At 37.3% G+C, this 18,364-nt stretch overlaps 2 protein-coding genes across 2 annotated transcripts; one reads left to right on the forward strand and one right to left on the reverse strand.

Moving 5' to 3' along the window:
• On the reverse strand, positions 3,879–9,335 carry LOC109723369 (DNA polymerase alpha subunit B). Its single transcript, XM_020251706.1, has 16 exons — positions 9,109–9,335; positions 8,945–9,020; positions 8,425–8,556; positions 7,975–8,338; positions 7,799–7,894; positions 7,577–7,656; positions 7,383–7,458; positions 7,129–7,296; positions 6,874–6,978; positions 6,678–6,773; positions 6,507–6,599; positions 5,785–5,826; positions 5,623–5,664; positions 5,082–5,212; positions 4,869–4,995; positions 3,879–4,291 (listed from the first exon to the last, which is right to left on the reverse strand). Exons 1-16 carry the CDS (start codon positions 9,182–9,184, stop codon positions 4,139–4,141), a joined length of 1,857 nt encoding a protein of 618 aa, XP_020107295.1. The 5' UTR covers positions 9,185–9,335; the 3' UTR covers positions 3,879–4,138.
• On the forward strand, positions 12,392–17,801 carry LOC109722945 (stromal 70 kDa heat shock-related protein, chloroplastic-like). The gene is made up of 8 exons (XM_020251121.1): positions 12,392–13,065; positions 13,992–14,244; positions 15,002–15,081; positions 15,651–15,793; positions 15,886–15,984; positions 16,237–16,426; positions 16,535–16,933; positions 17,122–17,801. Exons 1-8 carry the CDS (start codon positions 12,499–12,501, stop codon positions 17,533–17,535), a joined length of 2,145 nt encoding a protein of 714 aa, XP_020106710.1. The 5' UTR covers positions 12,392–12,498; the 3' UTR covers positions 17,536–17,801.

Here is an 18,364-nt window from a genome sequence, read left to right on the forward strand (position 1 = left end):
TGCTGGTAAGCACTGGGCCTGTTTGGCCTGGCTTCTGAAAAAATAATTTTTGCAGAAATGATTTTGATTTGAAGAATTGATTTTGGTAAAAAGTTGTACAGTATGTGTCTGAGTTTATGTAAAGTATTTTTTTTGAAGTGATTTTCTAAAACTATTTGGCAAAAAAATTTTGATACTTACATATATTAATATTGTTATTAAATTTATTTTAAAATAATTTAAATTTTAAATTTTAAATTAAATATTTCAATTTGAATTAAAAGTATACTTTTTAAATTTCAAATTGTACAAAAAATAAATTGGAAATTTCAAAATTTTAAATTTAAAATTTGTATTTTTAAATCTAAATTCAAATTTTTAATTTTCCAATTTGAATTTAAAGTTTTAATTACAAATTTAAAATCTAAATTTTAAATTTTAATTTTAAAATTTAAAATTTAAATTTAAAATTCAAAATTAGTTTTGGAGAAGCAGCTTTTTCTGCTTCTAAAATTCAAAAATTTTTTGATACTTGCATATATTAATATTGTTATTAAATTTATTTTAAAATAATTTAAAATTTGAATTTAAATTAAATATTTCAATTTGAATTAAAAGTATACTTTTTAAATTTCAAAATTGTACAAAAAATAAATTGGAAATTTCAAAATTTTAAATTTAAAAGTTGAATTTTTAAATCTAAATTTAAATTTTCAATTTTCCAATTTGAATTTAAATTTAAAATTTAAAATTTAAAAATTGTACAAAAAATAAATTGGAAATTTCAAAATTTTAAATTTAAAAGTTGAATTTTTAAATCTAAATTTAAATTTTCAATTTTCCAATTTGAATTTAAATTTAAAATTTAAAATTTAAAATTTAAATTTAAAATTCAAAATTAGTTTTGGAGAAGCAGCTTTCTGCTTCTAATTGTGGAGACTTCAAAATCAGTTTTCTGATTCTGAAAAGTAGACTAAAAATTTTTCATCTTCCATCTTCAAATGCTCTACTAAGCTCAAAAGTGATTTTAAGTTCAGAATCACTCCCGATAAAGTTAAGCCAAATACCCCCAAAAACTCTCAGTTATGATTTACCCATGGTTAGTAAATTTACGAATTATTTACGAATTATTCATGAATTTTGAAAAAAAAATATGAATTAAACAGCCGTTTTCGTATTTTTCCGAAAAAGTCAGAAAAAAATGCGATTTTTTAGAGAAAAATAATTATTCAATAATTATTCAAGTGAATATTTCGTTCAAAAAAGGCCCTTGGGCCCGCGCCTGGGCCCACGGTCGCGGCAGGGCCTACGCCCGCGCTCGCGTCCGCACTAGGGGTCGCGAGCCACGCGGCTCGCGGGCCTCGCGGGCCTTGTGGCTCGCCCAAAACAGAAAAAAAGAAAAAAATTCCAAACCTCGCCAAAAAAAAAAAAATCCTTTTCCAAAACGTTCGCCCTCCTCTTTCCTAAAAAAAAAATATATCAGTCGATCAAAAAAGTTTAATCTCTTATGAACTATTTTAATCTTTTATTTGCTTAATTATTTATTTCTTTTGAGGCATAATATAGTTTTTTTTTTATACTTAATTAGCTTAATTTTGTAGCTCTTTATTTTTATAATTTTAAGAAATATGAGTATTTATGCTAATAATAACATAAATCTTGAGAGAAAAAAAATTAATTTAATAGCCGAATTTTTTATTCCGAATTTTTAATTGGTGAACGTATAATGTCCGCATAAATTACGTATCTGAATAATTGGCGTATCTGTTTTTTAGCCATATTTTTTAACAAATTTAAAAATTAGAAGACGAATTTTATCCGAATTATATCCGTACCGAATTTTTGCAGAGTCCGAATTAACTAACTATGAATTTACCACGGCCTACATCACACGCCTTCCGCGCACCTGCACCACCTCCAACTAGAAAATCAGCCTAGTTCCCCTCTTTAGGAAAGAGAGAAGGAAAACTTCGTACGGCCCATGCACTCATGTTATGGTCTAGGCTTACACTCGGATCCAACCTTGTCTCTGTGCCATCCAAGGTCCAAACCAGGATTGGGCTCACCAGGCAATCTATGTGTATACTGAAAATAATAACGTTCCTAAGTAATTTATATACTGTGATGCATATAAATAACGTTCCTTTATTTGCAGGCCGAATTTGACTTTGTTTAGATATAGATCGGAGAGGGAAGGATCTGGTCGGATTCAGCCCTCAAAATATGGTCTTAAGATTCTCGAGCGGGCTAGCCGAAGCACTATGCTTTCGGCCTCTCAAATCTCAGCAATTGATTCGGACCGAAATTGAGCAACAAAAAACTACTGAAGTAAGACAGTTTTCTAAATGGACTGCACATAAGGAAAGTACGCAGTAACCGAGCGTCCCTAGAGCAAGTGGCAAAAAATTTATTGATTGGTACCCGAGATTCAAGTTCGAATCCTAGTTGATTCATATTTCTAGCTAAGTTTATTTCTAAATGAAATAAATAAAGCGGGTAACATGTTATCTATCTCTAAGAAAAAAAAGAAAAAGAAAAAAGTATGCAGTATGGGAAAGCATACATGGTTGAAAAGCAATGTGATCCCGCGATGGTTGGAGTAGTTCGTGGGTGATTGACGTAAGATGGATCTTCATCGGATGTGAGCAGCTATATTTGAGCTACTCTTAAATTAAGTTCCGCCTACTAGCTCCTAGTGCAAGAAAAATAAAGAACAAAATATTGGGGTTGACGATGACGATCTTCTTTCTTGCAGCCATTCTTTTTCTTTTTTAGTCTCTGAATTCGAATATTGAGTAGTTATAATTAAAGCAATTTTTATGAGATAGTTAGCCTTGTTTCCAAACCGTCTCGTTATTTTGCATGCTCATTGCTCATTCAACCATCCATACCAGAGTGGCACTTTACAAATAAAATACGAAGACGTTCATCTGTATCTTCATCCAATTCCGAAGAATTAGCCATTGAGAAAGGCGAATATGAAAATTTTAGAAGAGTTACATTTGATAATCTGATACACAGTTTCGGCATGAAATTTTTTTTTTTTGAGAAAACGCTATCCGCTTCATTCTTTCGGCATGAAAATTGCACACTCCTAGATGAAAGCACCAGAGAAAATACATAGCCTAGACTAGATTCCGTGGTATGAAAATTCTAAATGCATCGATTACATATCAAAGAAACCTCCGGCAAAAAATTACATTGTGTGTGTTAGGTTCGAGCTATTTTTTTAAGATTTCTAGTAATTCAATAAAAATAAAAAAAATATGATGATATTTGGCTAAATGCACTAAATAATCTGGTTAGTAATATTAAATTTACTTGGGAATGAGATTCATGCCAAAATACTAATATCATTTCTTTGAGGAATGATAAATATTTTCATATTAATAGATTGGAATAATCATAATATATCTAATATTTTTTTTTTCCCACCCGCTGATTAATTGGTATTGTTTTTCTTTACACTCTAACATCATATCTCTTTCTAAACTTATCTTTCTCTCTCTAAACTTCAACTCTTTTTCTCTTTCTAAACTAAAGCTCTCTCTCTCCCACTCTTTTGCTAAAATATCAACTCTCTCACTCCCTCCAACCTAGACTTCATCTCTCTTTTTATTTTTTTAATTATGCTCTTTCTCTAATCTATATTCTCTCTCCCTTCTTTTAGAAAAAATATTGATAGAAAATATTGAAATTTTTAATAACATTATCTAAAATTAATTAACCAAATAAATATATTGAGTATATATTTTTTGTAATTTTAAATAATATGACTATTCGAATCAAACGCCGTAATGCCACATTTTTAATAATAGAATAAGTAGAAATAAAAGCATGGGACATCTTTTTATTCATAATAATTTTCATAGTGCGAACCAAACACGCCCGTACAATAATTTCACATACTACTATACTAGGCATTCCATTGATATTAGTTCAGCTGCAGCATAAGAAACGTTATTCTCCAACTACGGCAGCAATGTAACAAACTCAGACAAATCCTGGAACCAGACCTTTAAGCGAAGAATAAAATTGAGTGAACAACTGGATATGCAACTTTCGTCCACTATTAAAGAACTTGGCGAATAGCTATATTTCGAATGATGCAATTTACAAGTATGTTGCATTATGTATCTAATGCCTCACTATACTGAAACTAGATGCGGATGATGGAGGCGTTGGTGTTGTCGACATCTTCGCAGTAGTAGAGCTCCACAAAAGTGCCCCCTCCAATACCCTTTGCGAGTCTCCCTGGGTTCACGCACATACACCTTTTCTCCTCTTCATTTCCTTCTCTGACGGACAACAACTGCGTAACCAAAAAGTGCCTTTAACAAAGTATTTTAAGAGAGAAGTTTCAAGCAATTTGATCACTGATTTTGCAGGACAGTATAAGCTGTTGAACTTTTGGATGGAGTCGGTCTCATGAAGTTAATTTAGCCTCAATAAAGTAACTTAGCCCCTGAAACATTTGAACACTTTACTCCTTGAACTTTCTCATATATTGCAATTCCATTCCTAGCTGCCAAGAGAATCTGATATCACAGAACTTTTTACCGTAAAATAACATTCCTGACCCAATTTCAAGTGCACTGACACAAGAAAGCCTTTTTACAAGAACAGTGTGGTCATTTCATAGGAAAAACTTGTAACTTTGCTTTTAATGGTGAAGGACGGAATTGCAATATGTGAAAAAGTTTACACGCTAAAGTTCAAAGGACCAAGAAGCAATATTGGGATGGTGAAGGGACTATCAAAAGATTTTACCAAAGAAAGGGAGAAAAAAAAAATTCAGAATGCAAACTATGCAACTACAGCAAATGTTTTTGCGAGAGGAAGGATTATATCATGTTGACTACATACAAGCAAGATTTAACCATTAATACCTTGATGAAGGGAGCAAGATCAGAAGGAAGGAGAAGAACATCTGGAGAAGGTAGGATCTCAAGTGCTTCCGGTGCAAGTGAGAAATCCAAAGGAACACCAACAGCAGGCGGATATAGAGGATAGTAGCTAGCGAGTCGTGAAGTAGTGAGCAAGTCAGAATCCTAACACAAAAAATGAACAATCATTTGACAAAATTTCATTATTAAAATTACCTGCGTTGTCTCAATAGGTGTGTCGCCAGTCGCCCCATCCTGTCAGCGGACTGCATATCAGGTGGGTTATGAGAGATCTCTTCACTGCTTAGCTGTTTCAGGATATCCACGGTACAACAGCTAAACATGACCTGGAACAGAACATTAAATCAGCACTATGACAAAAGAGGATGCCGAGTCCAAATAACGACAATAAATCAAAAGGCAGTGCATAAACATATAGGGAGATCAGAGTCTAAAATTGGATTTGCTGCAGCTGTATATTGCTTTGTTTGTAAGAATAGCATAATAGAATTTCTTGGAATAATTCGATAAACATGTCATTTGTATAGCTACCTGTGTAAATAAACTATGATTCAGTCATCAAATAAATATATTCTTTCTAATATACCTAAAAGAAAGATCAATTAGGGACAACATTGATTGATGGGATGTTGATTGTTTTATCATGTCACGAGTATATAATGAATTCTGCTCAAATGAATATCTAGCACATGTAGATAAAAATAATAATCACTTGCGTAGTTACAAAATTTTGTACCTCGTTAGAGCTGAAGAGGCTTGGATTTGCAACACAAGTTATCTGCATATGAAAAATGATAAAAGTAAGACTGTAAAAAGAGTAGCTGGAAGAGCAAAGGACAATATTTTATGCACTGATCTAATAGTACGCTCAGATATAGCAATAAGCAAGGAAGGGTACCTGCTGTGTGCTATCTTCTGGCAGATTAATATCAAATGCAGGCTGCAGAAAAGAATTTGAATACAAATAAATCATAGATAGATTACAAAAACTTAAGAATGAAAAAAAAGAGGGAACTGCTTGACTACGAGAAGCTGTAGCATGCTGGTGATATGCAACATCTATATCATTTTCTAACTAAACTCACTTGCCTAAGAACTCCAGCCTACCTTATTTGCAACTTAGGTAACCAAGGGACCATACACGTCCATCTATTTGGCCAATTGCACGACGGGTGCACATAGCATATATTGTGCAGCCTATTGATTTTTACAACATATATATATATATATATATATATATATCCCGACATACATAGCAACATAACAACTATAGAAGTGATTTATGGTATGCTAAGATTGATCGTCATCTTCCATGTTGTTCCCAAAAATGGAATCAACATAGGCCTTAGGATTTGGGCCTTTGGCTCATTCAGTAGAACTTGAATTGAATTCCAGCTTAATTCCAAAGATTCTTGCACCGACTAGAAAACAAGATTCAATGAGATGCTACAATGTAGGAAATTAGGGAATTTATCATCATGTGGCCATTGCTACTTGGGCAAGAATTTTTGCAACATAATGAAATTTGATGAAATTATGATTGTAAAGATAAACCGCATTTGCACTACATGCCTCAAAGTCCACTAAACAGCAAAGGGACTTGAGCTGCCAGGCTTATACCTGAGGGAAAACGAAGTCATGGTTAGCATCGCGTATAGATGGAACAAGGATCACACGGACACCAGGGCCCATATACTCATTGTAGTCTTGCAACTGCATCAAAGAATACAGAACTATAGAAATTTCTTAATCATATTAAATTGGAAGCATGACCAATATACTGTGACCAACCCGTCGAAGAATTTCAAGATGGAAAATGTCACCGAAGCTCTGGTCAGCAGTTCCTTTTTTAATATCCGGATGATCAGAATCAACAAACGGTCCCATCTGCCAAAGCAATTGAAACAATACAAAGAACCATTGAAGCTTTCTTAGTATATAACACATGATGAGGTTTCAGAAATTCCAAAAGTATGCTTGAGCTCACCAAGATAAGCAGCTGAGGCTGTTTCCTACGAGCGTATGCTAGCAGTTCTTGTAGTGGCTCGAACAACAAGTTATCATTTGTAGTGAACGGACCTGCTGCAATAACCTATAAAAAATCCAAGGTTCCCAGATTAAAAGAAATGGGCAACTAACAAACCAAAAGTTAAACTAGGCTTCATGCGGACACAATACTGTCGACAATTTAGACATGAAGGATAGCTGAAAAATGCTGACATTAAGAATAAGAAATACATACTACTGATAGCACTTTCGACTCAGAGGAAGAACTCAGCCGAGCTTCCTGATTCACCGCAGGCTTCTTTGCAGGAGGCAAATCGGCATCACTGGAGCTGGTTAAATAATCAACCACTTTTGATGCAATCAAACAATGTCCACTTGGATTATTTCCTTCAATACCAATCACCTGGTATTCCACAAATGTGCATTAAATCAAGAATAAGGCTAATATACAAGCACTCGTGTCATGAACATTTAATTCATATGGTGTACCTGACCAGGAAACAAGGAAAAATGGGTCAGATTACTGAGATCAAGACGAACACGCTGTCCCCCAGAATGCTCGACACTATCAGCAAAACATCCGCAGTTAGATAAAAGTTCAAGCGATTAGTAAAGAACAGCTATAAAAATTAACTGAACAGAAACTTTACTACAAATAATAGGCGTGAGAGAAGTATTTCTACCTGCCTTGCAGTAAAATGGACTTCTCGTTTAAATGACCTTCTCCATCACAAATGATCAGACCAACGGCAAATATGTTTTTCTGAACAGGAGTGTCATTTAAGCCTTTATTTTTTTACGTAGTAGAAAAGCATAGTCCTAATCACACATTATGTTAATTTCCTAAATCAACTTTCTACAAGCACCAAGTAGGAACGAATTCTAAATGCATAACAAGCAATTACCTGTGAAGCCAATGTAGCATCTGCAAGTTCTCCATAAAGTCCAGATGCGGCAAACAAGTTCGAAAACTTTCTAATCCGATTTTCTAGTGAATTAAACTAAAAAAAGAGGAAATTTTTTAACACAAATCAACATATATCAAACATCAAGAAATGTAATGCAGGGCAATGCTGCTTACCCTATCTTCTATTCTGTCGTACATGAACCTACAACCTGGTTCTGGCTGCGAAAGATGAACTTGCAAAGAGCATCTTGGGCCAGGCTGAACTCTTCTAATTAAATCATCTTCAATATCTTCTACCTCCTGCCGACTTGATCCATCAACCATATTATGAGCATTGAAAACAAATTGTGAGGTAAATTTGTTAATTCGCTGCCCAAAAGGGGTTATGCGAGTGCTATTGGCTTTTGACTCTTTGCTTGATGAAGGTTTTTCATTTGCCCTAGGTGTTGATGCTGAATTCTCCACATATGGCCTTTCGTACTTACTTGGGGTGTCAAGAAAGCTCTCTTCGCGATCATCAGGTTCACTATTTAAAAGCCTGCAAAAGTTAATTTGCAGGAGAATACTATGGTCACTGAAATTACATATCATGCCTGGATTACGAATTATTCACCATTAACTCACATTTCAACATCGTTGCTGGAGTAAATATGCAGGTGAGGTTCCTCTTTGATAAGTTTCTCCTTCACCTCATTTTGAAGATGTGATAAGAACCCATCCATGTGACTATTTTCTAGCTTCAATCCATTTAATTGCCTGAACAAAATGCACTGTATCAACTACCAAACCAACCAACATCTAAAAAGGCTTGAAAGATATACTAGGTACAAAAAAAAAAGAGAAATTTCACAGTGAGCTAGGATAATAAAGGAATTCTTCAGAGTAACCACTTCTATATGTTTTGAAATTACGTGATTTTAGTCAAATATATAGAAGATTTTAAATTCAGCAATAATTCCATAGAATATAGTGATTTTATCACTTTTTAGCAAATAAACTGACACGATGAACGATTATAGCTAATAGAACAGTTAAATTCAACAAAAATTTCAACTTAACGAACTAAAGTTGAGGAGTTTCGATACATATTACCAAAAAAATAAATAAATAAATAAATAAAAGCTCATGAATGCTTCCATCTTACCGGTTGAGGTAGTAAATTTCCCAGTTGGAAACGAGATCCGAAGGGGTGAGCTTGTAATTGATGCAATAGGTCAACACTGATAGAGAAAAAGACAAGGATCGAAGGATTAGGGTATCGTTAATGATAAACGGGGGCATAGAGAAAGAGAAAAAAAAGGGGCATACATCGATCGAGGATGTGATCGTCTTGGTCGATGGAGAATCCGCTCTTCTCGAACTCGGCTTTGATGGCCTCTTCCATGGCGATGGATTAGGGTTTTGGAGGGGCACGTAGGGGAGACCGAGGGAGAGAGGAGAAGAGAGGAGCGAGGAGACGGGGAGAGGAGGAGGAGGAGGAGGAAGAGAAGGGCGGCGCGAAGATGAAAAATGGCGGGAAAGTTGTCGACGAGCTCGGGACGCTTCGCGCCATCTGACCACCGGACAACTTTTGCCTCGAGATTCGTGTCGGCACACATTACACATATGCCAGGTATTGGACATCTTATTTTTTTTAAATAAAAATTTTATTTAAAACAGTGCAGGAGTAAAGATGTCCATGGACCGGGTCGGGTCTGGATAATTAATATACTGTATCCATACCCTAAAAAGAAATTGTTACAAAAAAATATATATACCCTACCCATTTAACTTCGGGTCGGGTCCGGATCTGGGTACTAAAGTTACTAATATACCCATCGAGTCTATTTGAGCGGATCTGGGTAATGACTTCTTGTATACTACCCGTTCAAGACTGGATATAGATCGGATCTAGATCAAGTACGGATATCCGTATAAATATATTTTTTTTATAAACTTTATTAAATAGTCAATAGACAAACTATAAAGCCCACCATAAAAAAACTCGCATTCTAATAAGTTGAACCGTCCAATAAAATTCATTCAAAAGAAATATTGTCGCTGATGATGATGATGACACTGATGATGATGATGACAATGAAATATTGTTGGCGGAAATGAAATGAAAAAAAAGAAGTAGAAAACAAAGAGTAAAAAAATTAGAAAAAAGTAATGAGTAAAAGAGACGGCTAGGGTTTCATTAGGATGAAAATATGTAGTGACTCATCATTTATAAGTCATATTGAAATTGATCCTTCAACTTCAAAAGTTTATTTTTTTTATTTGCTATTGGATATTTCATCGGGTCCGGGTCCGGATCCGGATTTGAAAACTATTCCGGACCGTACCCATTTAAAAGTTAGGTTCGGGTCGGGTCCAAATCGGGTATGGATATAAAATATCCCGGCCCATACCCGAAACTTTAATGGGTAATTTTTTTTATCCGTATACTATTCATTTTTTATCGGGTCCGGTTCGGGTCCAGGTAGGGTCCGGGTCGGGTATGGGGTATCGAATATTTTGGACACCTTTATGCAGGAGTTCACAATAAATTGCCAGCAATCTGGTTATTCAAAATATTTATTTAACAATAAAAATAAATAAGTAAATTTTCTTGTTATCATTTAGTACTTTAGCAGAATGTATAGCAAAACTAATTAATCATGATAAAAAATAATTCCTATCAATATAATTTATACTAGAGATGATGCCAAATGGTGTCTTAGTTTTTGTTATATATTTAAAAAAAAAAAATTATTGCTTCATCATTAATATTTTGTTCTTCACCCGTCTCGTATTTTAGTGTACCTGTCAAAATTTTTAATTAATAAAAAATTGTAACTAATTCAGTTAGTAAAATGTAAATTATATAAAATGATAGTGAGACTGTGACAGTCGATGAATAGTTGGTGCATCTGGCCCTTTTGAGAGTAGAGCCTTTTAGTGAGTCACGGCCCATCCCATAACCATTAATAGGCCTCCATTTTAGTCCATTTCATTACTGAGCCTAATTTGTTATTCCCAACCCATTATTGGCCCTCTATTGGGGCAATAGCTTTTGCCACACTCCCACCAAGGGATGTCAATGGGCAGGGTTGCAGCCCAGCATAGATGCCGAAGCATCCGTATTGGCCCGACCCGACCCGATATTTTGGGCTGTCCGGAGCCTCTTTTTGGCCCAACTATCCAGAACGGCTCGACCCAATATAGGCTTGGGGCGTACCTGGCCTTCGCACGGGACGGCCCACTTCGGCCGTGCGAGCCGAGCTACCATGGCCTGGGCACTAAACGGCTTGTTGGTTCATCCATTTTGGATATGGAATGGAAATCGGTTTGATCAAATCCGGTTAATTTTGTTTGGTTCGCATGAATCGGTTTGGGATTCCTATTCCGGACTGGAATGGGAATGACACATTAGCCTTCAACTTGATTCTGGTCTTCTAACCCGGATTGAGATTTCATTCTGAAAACCCACTAAATTCTCGAAGCCCATGTGACCATCTCACTCTCCTTCTCTTCACTCCTTTCTCATCAAAAAAAAAAAAAAAACATATCCTCTCTTAAAACTCTATTCCTAACCCACATCAATAAAAGTTTTTAAAAATAAATTTGATATTTTTTTTGGAAAACTTATTAGAGAATAGTATTATATTTTCATATCCAAAATGGATGAGCCAAACAAGCCCTAAAATGGATTAGGGTTTCAAACCGATTCCCATTTCATACCCAAAATGGATGAACCAAATAAGCCCTAAAAGTTTTTAAAAATAAATTTGATATTTTTTTTGGAAAACTTATTAGAGAATAGTATTATATTTTTCATAAAATTTAAATAATATAAATTTATATTTGAGAGTAAAATTAGTGTTATAGTATCCTATAATTTTTTTAGTGTATACGAACCGAACAATGAAATGTAAATAACTCATTCCAATTCCTAATCCACAAATAAACCAAACGTTTTGGGGGAGTGGGCCATTCCAATTACCATTCCAATTCATTCTCATTCCATTATCCATTCCAATTCTACCCTTGAACCAAACAAGCCCTAAGGCCCAAGGCAACTTGCCTTAGGTTTTGGGGTCAGAGCTCCTGAGCCCTTCTTTCCAGGAGCTCTCCTCCTGAAGTTTGCAGGGAGGAGGGGTTTTGGTCCAATGGATCAAACTCTCAATTCATTTTTTTTTTTAGTAATAAAATATTATCAATTATATATTTTTTTAAAATTTTTTTTAAAAATTATTACTTTGTAATTATTTTATAAATTTTAATTTTTAAATTAAAATATAGATTTAAATAAAAATAAATTATTAATCATACTTTTTAATTTATATTTTTTTAAAAAAAATTAAAAATAAAAACTTTAAGGGCGAGCCAAGCCCGGCCCGACCCGTGCCTTCCTGGCCGAGGGGCCGTGATGGGCCGGAGGGTTGGTTAGCGCTGGCCCGTACCTCCCGGCCTGGATTTGAATCCGGGCCGGACTGACAACTTCGGCCCGGATAATATGGGCCGCGCTGGCCCGGCACGGCCACCGACCGCGTTCCAGAACCTTCGACGGGTCCTGCAGCGAACCCCCATTTCGTCGTCCTCATAAAACCCCTACCCTCCCCTTATCTTTTCTCTTCGCATCCGCTCCTTCGACACCCTCCGTTTCGCCTCCGCCTCCTCCCCCTCTTCTCTCTCCCCATCCATTCTAGGGTTTTGAGGAAGGTGTGCGTACAAATGGCGTCTTCGTCCGCCCAAATCCACGCTCTCGGCTCCTCCGCCGCCCCTTCCTTCCCCTCCTCTTCGAGGGCGAAGAGCGTCTCCTCCTCGAGCTCCCTCTTCTTCGGCTCCCGCCGCGCCCATGGCGTCATCGGAGCTCCGCTCCGCCTTAGGACCGCGGCGGGGAGGGGAGCCCGGCGCTCCGCCGCCGCGGCCCCCCTCCGCGTGGTGTGCGAGAAGGTGGTGGGGATCGACCTCGGCACCACCAACTCTGCGGTGGCGGCGATGGAGGGGGGGAAGCCGACGATCGTGACGAACGCCGAGGGGCAGCGGACGACGCCCTCCGTCGTGGCGTACACGAAGAACGGCGACCGCCTCGTGGGCCAGATCGCGAAGCGCCAGGCGGTGGTAAACCCGGAGAACACCTTCTTCTCCGTGAAGCGCTTCATCGGGAGGAAGATGTCGGAGGTCGACGAGGAGTCGAAGCAGGTGTCCTACAAGGTCGTCAGGGACGAGAACGGGAACGTGAAGCTCGAGTGCCCCGCCATCGGGAAGCAGTTCGCCGCTGAAGAGATCTCGGCACAGGTCTTTTCCTTGAATCTTTGATGGCTCTTTCATTATATTGTGTTTATCTACCAGTGCACGTGTAAAGTAGCTTAGTTACTTCTCAAAAGCATAGTAGCTAGGAATGTCACTTCGAGGCTAAATGGACTCGCTACTTGATGTTTTAGTTTTTTCGTATTGCTATCTGTCATTCTTGCTTTCATGGATCGACTTCTCTCTTCCCAGATGTATACTCAAAATTTACTAGTTCTCCCCTTATTAGAGTAGTAAATCAGAAGGCATAATCCAATTCTCATTAGTTCTTCGCTATGTTTGCTTAGTCTGGTAGTATTTGTTTGCCTGAGTGAATTTAATGTTAGCTTCCACTCAAAAGTGAGCAAACCATCCTTGAAAACTTCTTTTCTTTATATTTGTTGTTCTGCTGCTTCTAAAGTTGCATTCTTTTGCTTCTTAGAACAGATTTTGGTAGGGGCGTAGGGCATTTCAATCGGTAATATTAACCGGCCTTCTCTGGTTTCTGCGTTACTTCAACATGATTTTGGTTTATATTTCCTTTTAAAAGTACAAGATGCAGTGGCTTCAGCTCTTAACAACATTTAATGTTTAACTTTGTTCTATAATGTATAACTTTTCACCTTGGAAGCTTTAAATGTAAATGTGCAAGTTTGAATTGCATTACTGTATCCTTCTTTCTTACACAACTTCAATTGAGATCAGAAACTATTTGTCCAAAATTTGCTGACACCAAAACATTTAAATTGTTCCACTTTGATTAGTCACTTGCAAAAATTTAACTATGGTCTTGGCTGATTATTATTAAAGATCTAATATGGTAAATTACTAGTCGATTAAGAAGTTGGAAAATTACTGTGGAAATATTTTTGTGAATATTAAGTATTGCTTACATAAAGGATTTTGAGCATTTAACCACGTCTTTATTTTTCCAGGTTCTGAGGAAACTTGTTGATGACGCTTCCAAGTTCTTAAATGATAAGGTTACCAAAGCAGTAGTCACAGTTCCTGCCTATTTCAATGACTCTCAGAGGACCGCAACAAAAGATGCTGGTCGTATTGCTGGATTGGAAGTTCTTCGTATCATAAACGAGCCAACTGCAGCATCATTGGCTTATGGATTTGAAAAGAAGAACAATGAAACGATTTTAGTGTTTGACTTGGGAGGTGGCACCTTCGATGTCTCAGGTATAGAAGCTTGTCTAAGTTTAAATACTGCCTAATCCCTCACTTAGAAGATCCTTTTAAGTCTATCTGAAAAATGGATTGCCTGCTAACGAAGGATAGCAAATTGTGATCACAATACACAATCTTTGTTGTGCAAATCAAACAGTGAAAACTATGTAAACTCAGTTTTTGTTGCTTTCAACTAGTAAAGTTCGTAAAAACTAAAAGGTTAGAGATTGATTGCTGCAATAGTGAAATGACTTGATTGAAGAGGTGGCTTATTGGTTGGATATCTATTTGAGTTACAAATTTAAACTTAAATTTGAAGCTAATCTACATTTGAAGCATCTACATTTGAAGTGTTTAATCTCATTATCTTTCTGTGTGTGTTGTCCACAATCCCATGTTAAGGTCCTCCAAGTATCAAGAGCCTCTTTGCGGGCAAATAAACTATTTGCTTGCATGGATGCCACATATATGTCTATTTATAAGTGAATTTTCAAGTAGATTCACCATCGGTTCCTTTAGATTGGAATTTAAAAAATTCTTATCTCAGATTTGGGTTTATTAAAGACTTATCTTTGGCAATTATACTAACCCATCATATGATTTCTTGAGCATCAACTTTACATTATCATATGTAGTAGAATGCTGCAGCGAAATAATGCAGGCAGCATGCTTGCTTCAGCAAAGGAGCTCACGATTGTGGTCTACCTTTATGTATGTAATATTAGCATTTGTTTGTAATTATAGTAATAACCATGATATTATGCTGTAGTTCTTGAGGTTGGAGATGGTGTTTTTGAGGTGCTCTCTACATCAGGTGACACTCATCTTGGTGGTGATGACTTTGACAAGGTTGGTCACTTCTTTTTCTCTATGACACTAGCATGGCATATGCTGAAGTATTTGTTTGGTTTAGTGCTTTATGACCATCTTGTTCATTTATGGAGGATATATGAATGGCTATGTGACGTTTTTGCCATTGCAAAACGGAAGTTACTTGTTGTGATGCATGCGAATATGAAATATGGCCGGGAATCGATGATCTAGCTAGCTTGCTTGGCAAGCTTAAACAAGTTGTACAGGTTTTACTTTCAATAATCAATTCCTGCAACTCGATGACCATTGACATCCAGCTTGTGTTGCTACATGATCAGAATCATTCTGAAATATGACGCTTGCTGCTTATCTAGTGTTTTCTTTTTCTTTTTCCTAGGTGTGTTATGCTACATACTTGAGGACATTCTTTGAACGCAGATATGCCTACACTGCGTAGATGTTGTGCCTAACGAAATGAACCTGCATGAGCCTAACTGCCCAAGCGCATGCTTTGGGCACACATATACACTCTGGGCACGCATATACACTCATATGCTCCAATATCAAGTTCAAAATCATAATTAATTTTTCTCCATCTTGAGCAGAGAATTGTAGACTGGCTTGCTGCCGACTTTAAGAGGGATGAAGGCATTGATCTTTTGAAAGATAAGCAAGCCCTCCAGCGACTCACTGAGACTGCAGAGAAGGCCAAAATGGAGTTGTCATCGTTGACTCAGACTAACATTAGGTTAGCTTCTTCAGTTTTCATGTTTCAATTCGCTTTTAATGTTCTCTTTCTATATTTCCTTTTCTAAATCCGTTCTAATTGCTCTTCAACAGCTTACCATTTATTACTGCCACTGCTGATGGGCCAAAACATATTGAGACAACCCTCACGAGGGCCAAATTCGAGGAGTTGTGTTCGGACCTCCTTGATAGGTATTTTCTAATATTTTGTAGTAATTCTGCTGTATGAATGGTAGAGAACCTTTTTTCTTTGGTTTTTAATTCCAACAATTGCTCTCTGTTACCTTCTAGTACTGCTGTAAACGTTATTCATTTTTTGTGCTAGTTTTATTTCAAATTGCATGCAAGTCTTACATGATGCCTCCCAAACAATATCTACTCTAATTAGTGGCATGCTTGTTATTTCGATGTCTCCGTTGCTCATTTGCTGCCATCATCAATTAGGCTGAAGACACCTGTGGACAATTCTCTGAAAGATGCAAAGCTGTCATTCAAGGATTTAGATGAGGTAATTCTTGTTGGGGGCTCAACTCGAATTCCAGCAGTACAGGCGCTTGTGAGAAAAATGACGGGAAAGGAGCCTAACGTTACTGTGAACCCCGATGAGGTTGTTGCTCTTGGGGCAGCTGTTCAGGTCAGTGGTTGAGGTGTCCCGTCTCATCTCTCATATTTTGCTCACTGTATTGAGGTCATTTCTTCATCTCTGACCTTTTATTTTATTTGTTTCCCTACTCACCTTCAGGCAGGAGTTTTGGGTGGAGAGGTGAGTGACATTGTCCTTCTCGACGTCACCCCACTCTCTCTTGGTCTGGAGACGCTAGGTGGGGTTATGACGAAGATCATCCCTAGGAATACAACCCTGCCCACTTCGAAATCGGAAGTATTCTCCACTGCAGCTGATGGGCAGACGAGTGTGGAGATCAACGTCCTTCAGGGCGAGAGAGAGTTTGTGAGGGACAACAAATCTATTGGAAGCTTCCGGCTTGATGGGATCCCTCCGGCACCACGTGGCGTCCCACAGATTGAAGTCAAGTTTGATATCGATGCCAATGGTATTCTCTCTGTTACTGCTGTGGATAAGGGCACCGGGAAGAAGCAGGACATTACTATTACCGGCGCCAGCACCTTGCCCACCGATGAGGTACATCACCTGAATACACTATTGCTCGAAATCGAAGCTCTTTTGCGTCTCTATATTTGTATTATCTGTATTGCTAGCATATCGCATCTGCACCTTATAGCTCATTAGATCTGTTTGATCATTACATTTTAGTCTGTGAAGAGATATCTATGCAAGAGCATTTATCCTAACTAATTATAAATGTTCAGGTGGAGAGGATGGTGAAAGAAGCCGAGAAGTTTGCCAAGGAGGACAAGGAGAAGCGAGATGCCATCGACACCAAGAACCAAGCAGAATCGGTTGTTTACCAAACCGAGAAGCAATTGAAGGAGCTCGGAGACAAAGTCCCCGCTGCGGTGAAAGAGAAGGTGGAGGCGAAGCTCAACGAGCTCAAGGACGTCATCGCAGGTGGATCGACGCAAGGAATGAAGGACGCGATGGCCGCTCTAAACCAGGAGGTCATGCAGCTGGGCCAATCCCTATATAATCAGCCCGGCAGTGGACCCACGGCCGGAGCCGGGGCCGCCTCTGGGGGTGGGGCAGATGCCGGGCCTACGGGCTCCGCAGGCAAGGGGTCCGACAATGGGGATGTTATTGACGCTGATTTTTCCGACAGCAAATGATGATAATCGGCATCTGGGGGAATCATAATAAGATTTGAGTTAGAGTAGGAAGTAAATTCTTTTTTCTCCCTCACATTTAATATATTAGGACATGGATGGGTAAGCTAGGTATTTCACATGAGTGATATTTAAAAGAAAGGATAGCTCTTTACTATATCTAAAGCTTTTGCAAAGAAATTTGTTCTATTTGAAAAAATTTTGTGGATTGAATCTATGTTGAGATGTAATAGAAGTTTTCTTTCCCACGTGAAGGGCCTCTTTTAATATGTTTAAGGCTCATTTCCATTTGAAGTCGTATTTACATTCTAGTAACCTAGTTGGTAAACTACATTTTTTCCAACCTATAAATCGGAATTTTGGTTGGGATATCTCATTTACTATCGTGGACGATGCATCTGAAAGGGCTAAGATCGATTTCAGAGCGTCAAATTAAACTAAGTTAACAAAAAAAACCAAAAAATCTTACAAGTAGGGTCTTTGTATTAAAAATCATGAGCTCTGAAAGCCAATGGTAAAATAATTATTTTATTCATGATATAAATTTAATAACTCTTAGTACATGGATTTTTTAAATATTGTAAAATATGTTTAGTTACATTTTAATTATGAAGCTTTCTGTAATTGAATTTTACGGGTGCAGTGTATGAATGCTCATGCACTGATGATGAATCAGAGAGAGTTCCAAACATAAAATCTCCCACTTCTACTGGACATGAAAAGAGACGAAGCTTAAATATAATTCAATTCAATTCGCCCAAAACTAAAAATATTCTGCCCGCTTTTAAAAGAGCAATACCAAATGCACATCCTTTACAAAACCAAAAGAGAA

The sequence above is a fragment of the Ananas comosus genome, linkage group 17, assembly GCF_001540865.1.
Source record: "Ananas comosus cultivar F153 linkage group 17, ASM154086v1, whole genome shotgun sequence".
Lineage (NCBI taxonomy): Eukaryota > Viridiplantae > Streptophyta > Magnoliopsida > Poales > Bromeliaceae > Ananas > Ananas comosus.

Excerpts from the sequence above, each read along its gene's own strand:
- LOC109723369 (XM_020251706.1), bottom strand. The coding sequence starts at position 9,184 with ATGGAAGAGGCCATCAAAGCCGAGTTCGAGAAGAGCGGATTCTCCATC. Across the intron at positions 8,557-8,944 it reads GAAATTTACTACCTCAACCG|GCAATTAAATGGATTGAAGC; the intron begins GTAAGATGGAAG and ends CATTTTGTTCAG. Across the intron at positions 7,297-7,382 it reads TTTCCTTGTTTCCTGGTCAG|GTGATTGGTATTGAAGGAAA; the intron begins GTACACCATATG and ends GTGGAATACCAG.
- LOC109722945 (XM_020251121.1), top strand. The coding sequence starts at position 12,499 with ATGGCGTCTTCGTCCGCCCAAATCCACGCTCTCGGCTCCTCCGCCGCC. Across the intron at positions 15,794-15,885 it reads TTGACTCAGACTAACATTAG|CTTACCATTTATTACTGCCA; the intron begins GTTAGCTTCTTC and ends GCTCTTCAACAG. Across the intron at positions 16,934-17,121 it reads GCACCTTGCCCACCGATGAG|GTGGAGAGGATGGTGAAAGA; the intron begins GTACATCACCTG and ends ATAAATGTTCAG.